A 5,000-nucleotide genomic window follows, 5' to 3' on the forward strand; every position below is an offset into this window, starting at 1 on the left:
CGTCGGACTCAAGACTGTCACGACGACAATCTGAGGTCGAGGGTTCAAGTCACCGGCCGGCGCGTTGTTTCCATTGGGCAAGGAACTTCACCTCGATTGCCTGCCTAGCCACTGGGTGGCCAAGCCAGCTCAAGTCAGTGCCGGGTAAATAGAGATGGTGACTCGATAAATAAAACACCGGGCGGAAGGCAATGGCAAACCACCGCTCTAAATTGCTAAGAAAAAAATCATGGAAGCCCATGATCCTCAAGCCCGCGGAGGCCGAATGGTTAGAGCGTCGGACTCAAGACTGTCACGACGGCAATCTGATTTCGAGGGTTCGAGTCACCGACCGCCGCGTTGTTCCTTTGGGCAAGGAACTTCACCTTGATTGCCTACCTAGCCACTGGGTGACCAAGCCAGCCCAAGTCAAGTGCTGGTCCCAAGCCCGGATAAATAGAGAGAATGATTACCTAAAAAAGGTAACACCGGCACTCACCGTGGAAAGGAACTGGGGACCCTACCACGTACTCACTCCAAGAGCATCACAACATGAAAACTACAATTAAGTATCATGCTGTGACCACGGCGGCTCAGACATGAACCTACCGTTAAAAGAAGAAGATATATATATATATATATATATATATATATATATATATATATATATATATATATATATATATATATATATTTATTTATTTATTTATTTATTTATAAAGATAGATAGATAGATAGAGAGATAGCTAGCTAGATAGCTAGATAGATAGCTAGAGAGACAGACTGATAGATCAATCGGTAGACAGATAGATAGATAGCTGGCTATATAGATGGATATAAGGATAGATAGATAGATAGATGGATAGATAGATAGATAGACAGATAGATAGACAGATAAATATATATGCATATATGTATATATATGTATAGATAGCTAGCTAGATAGATGGATGGATATAAAGCGAGAGAGAGAGAGAGAGAGAGAGAGAGAGAGAGAGAGAGAGAGAGAGAGAGAGAGAGAGAGAGAGAGAGAGAGAGAGAGAGGGAGAGAGAGAGAAAGAGAGAGGGTGAGAGAGAGACATAGAGGGTGAGAGAAAGAGATAGAGATAGGGGAGAGAGAGAGATATAGGGTGAGAGAGAGAGAGAGAGAGAGAGAGAGAGAGAGAGAGAGCGAAGAGAGAGAGAGAGAGAGAGAGAGAGGGAAGAGAGAGAGAGTGAGAGAGAGAGAGATGAGAGAGATGAGAGAGAGGAGAGAAAGAGATAGAGAGAGAGGAGAGAGAGATAGGGTGAGAGGGGAGAGAGGGAGAGGTGAGAGAGAGAGGAAAGAGAGAGATAGAGGGAGAGAAAGAGAGAAGAGAGGGAGAGACAAGAGAGAGAGAGAGAGAGGAGAGAGAGAGGAAGAGAGAGCAGAGAGGAGACGAGAGAAAAGCGGAGAGAGACGAGACGAAAGCGACACGAAGAAAGAGAGACGAGAGAGAGGATCGGACACGAGACAGAAACCAGAGAGAGAAAGAAGAGGGGGGACACACACATACACACACACACACACACACACACACCACACCACACACACACACACACACACACACACACACACACACACACACACACACACACACACACACACACACACACACACACACGCACTCATACACACATACATACACATACACATATACATATACATACACATACACATAGACAAACATATCATATCATTATCGTCATTATTGTTTTATTAATATAATTTTCACTATTATTATCAAAGCCATAATCAGTTATTTTATTATTACTTATTTTATGATAATGGTAATACTTACAGAACTACAACAGCAACAACACAAATAATGATGATGATGATAACAAGAATGATAACAATGATAGCAATAATAACTGTTATGGTAAGAGATGAAGAGGACTATGATGATCACCATCATAGCCATTGTTGGTCCTCACCACTGCCTAATCATCAGCAAATCACAATCATTATTTTCTCTGTTTGACTGTGATGAATGAAGCAATTCGAGAAACCCTGAGAAGGTCACGTCGCAGCGCCGCCGAGCGGGGCGGAGGGACGCTTCCCTCGAGGTCCTCCTTGGCAGGTGAGCCTCGACACTGCCTGCGAGAATCCCTTCCACTCAAGGCCGCCAGTCCGTCATCACGTGACGTCACGCGGGGCGGGGGGTGAGTCACAGGGGGCATAACGGTCCTCTGTGGGGGTTGACGCGCCCTGGGAGTTCTCAGGTTGTGGGAGTGAAAGGGGATACGGTATGCGAATCGAAGGTATACACATATGCCTTTGCATGTGTGCACTTATTTGATCACTGGGTGGTTACTGCACTGAAGCACCGGCAGCGTGTTATACAGAAGCTATGGGACGGAAGCGTTACACCAGCCTGGGATAATGCTCACCTGATCTCTGGAATCTGCTCATTAATTACAGGCTGTTAATTCACAGTTTGTACACACCAGCCCAGTGCCGGTGGAAATAAGAGAGACTGTATTGATCTGGTAGAAGTGCTACGTGTGTAAGCACAATATGCATGGGGAGCACCTGTAGTGGCCGGTGGCTGTATGGGGCGTGTATGGCGGCGTGTGCGTGCGTGTGTGCGTGCGTGAGCGTGTAAGTTGTACGGTAACTTCCTCACAGGTTGACCCAGTCCCGTCAGAACAGCGGCGGCCACCGACCCGCACACAGTCCGCGCACTCCGCCGCCCGCCCGGCCCGCGCTCTCTGTCACACGCGCATACACGCACAAACACACACACGCCCTCGCAGCCCTCGCTGTTTCGTCCATCGCGTCCGATAACATTGTCCCAGGTGCTAGCCCAGTGCCACCAGGTGCCCTAAGGTGTAGGCACAGTGCCACGCTTGACGCCAGCGTCAGGCAGGCCATTGACCTCCTCGATCAGCCTTGCAGCGTCATGACCTTAGCCGAGCAGGTGTAGGATCCCTGACAGGTGTAAGTGAGGCCCAAGTGACGAGGACACAGCAGAAGGGGTTGAGTGTCAGTGGGCACCATGCCAGCAGAAAGTGAGCAGCAATGATCGGTAGCGAGCAGTGAGAGAGCTCATGATAGTGCCAGCCGCGACTCACGTGTCAGCTCAGTGTTGTGGACAGTGTAACAAGTCCGTGTGTGCATACAGTGTCGTTCTCGGCCTTAGTCGCAACGGAGGGAGAGTGAAGTGTCCTGCAGTAGTAGAGAGAGAGAGAAGCTGGGAGAGGCGAACAGTGTGTGTGAGCGGCAGCAAGGATGAGAGTGTTGTGAGCGCGCGAGCCGAGTATCTGGTGCGGGTCATTCACCCCGGGCTGGCGGTGCAGGCGGCCTCGTGGCCTCACCCTCTCACATCCACTCACGACGCCCATCCGCGCCCACGCCTCCTTCAGGTACATCACGCTCGTCGTCAGGGCATCTACAAGGAGTCTTCTTAGTTATGGAAAAGCCACGAGAACAAACGGCTGGACCGGTGTTGGACTCTGCCTAAATGCGAGTTGTCCAGAGTTCATTGACCCCAGAGCTTTGAGCGGCGCGCACCACTCACACCCACAGTTCCACTCACCACGCCCGCACGCCCATACACTCCACTCTACAGTCTATAATACTGGACTCTACTAGTGTTTTGTGTTAGAGTAGATAGGAGAAAATCTAGGAAAAGGAAGAAGACGAGGAGAAAGAAGTGAGTAAGCGAGTGAGCGGTGCTAGCGGGGGAGGAGGGGCTCAGTGTACAGTTAGCCTGACGGTACCTGGTCACGCCCCAAGGACCACACCGGACCCTCGCTAATTATCATCCTCGACTCTACATCGCCGCCACCCCACGACACCCGGCAACAGTCACACGCCCATCCACGCCCGCGGTTGGTAATACCAAGCCCCGAGGAGTAGGCGAAGGTGGGCGTATACGAAATTTCAGTGGTTGTGGAAGGGGGTAGCGCTCCTGCGACACGGGCCACAGTCAACACGGCGACAAGTGTGTCACTGCAGTCTCAACACCCCCGGGGCTCACAACGGAGTGGCCCTCGTCTCCCCGTCGGGCGAAAGGTGCAGCTTACACTCGGTGTCTCGAGGGCGACAATCCAGCCTCGTCGCCAGGAATTTATTTAACGATTTGTTTATATTCAAGTGGTGCAAGGAAAGCCGAAGGTGCAGATGAAGTTGGTGCTCGTGCAACGATGATGTATTACATATGATCTGTCTTATAGTGTGTGCTACTGGCAGAGGTGTCGGGCTCGTGACAGGAGCCTCAGTGTGCTAGAGATGACAGAAACCCGCTCATCTGTGACGTAATATTGAGACAAGTAAACCTTACATCCTGCCTTATCCCAGGTAGCTGCGTTTAAGTGTTACATTTGTATATAGTGGGACGAAGAACAACAGTGAACCTCGAGTTAGGCGACTCGAAGAAGCTATCGTTATTGTTGTTGTTATTACAATTATTTAAGATTTAAGAATATATATACCTATATTTTATTTTCGAATCGGTTGACATAAATCCGGCAAGCTGGAACCCCCAAACAGAAACCAGTGGGATTTCGGAAGTCTCCTGAAGAACCCGGAGGAAAAGATGGACATATTAAGCGAAATCTTTGGGCCGGGGTGGGAACGAGAGGTGACCGGAGATGCCGTGGACACCACCACGCCCTCCTCCTCCACGCCCACACCCACAAACCGCCCGCCCTCCGCGACTGATAAGAAGTCAAACTCCATCAAAGGTAAAGGTGCATATGACCGAGAATTTTGTTCTGTAGCTAAGTCTACCTACATCAGGTAAGTGCTTGCTCGCATAGCGGCAACACTCGCAAAATGTTTTGACTGAAGTGAGGTACGAAAGGCCTAGGTGCACACGGGATGTGCTGGGCCCTGGCTGTGCATGCGTGCGTGTGTGTGTGTGTGTGTGTGTGTGTGTGTGTGTGTGTGTGTGTGTGTGTGTGTGTGTGTGTGTGTGTGTGTGTGTGTGTGTGTGTGCGTGTGTGCGTGTGTGCGTGTGTGCGTGTGTGCGTGTGTGCGTGTGTGTGTGTGTGTG

General features: G+C 50.0%; 1 protein-coding gene across 5 annotated transcripts in view; it reads left to right on the forward strand.

Moving 5' to 3' along the window:
* Nucleotides 1-5,000, forward strand: part of LOC119575214 (probable nuclear hormone receptor HR3) — an 84,337-nt gene that overhangs the window by 18,792 nt on the left and 60,545 nt on the right. For 3 of the 5 annotated variants that reach the window (XM_037922707.1, XM_037922711.1, XM_037922712.1), the window contains exon 1: nucleotides 2,666-4,695. The exons of 1 other annotated variant lie outside the window; for it this stretch is intronic. In XM_037922707.1, coding sequence (XP_037778635.1) covers nucleotides 4,542-4,695 — 154 coding nt within the window. In that variant the 5' untranslated portion in view covers nucleotides 2,666-4,541. Of the gene's footprint in view, nucleotides 1-2,665; nucleotides 4,696-5,000 lie in introns of those variants that run through there. One more of the 5 variants, XM_037922708.1, reaches the window with a different exon arrangement.

This window comes from Penaeus monodon, chromosome 7 (assembly GCF_015228065.2).
Source record: "Penaeus monodon isolate SGIC_2016 chromosome 7, NSTDA_Pmon_1, whole genome shotgun sequence".
Taxonomy (NCBI): Eukaryota; Metazoa; Arthropoda; class Malacostraca; order Decapoda; family Penaeidae; genus Penaeus; species Penaeus monodon.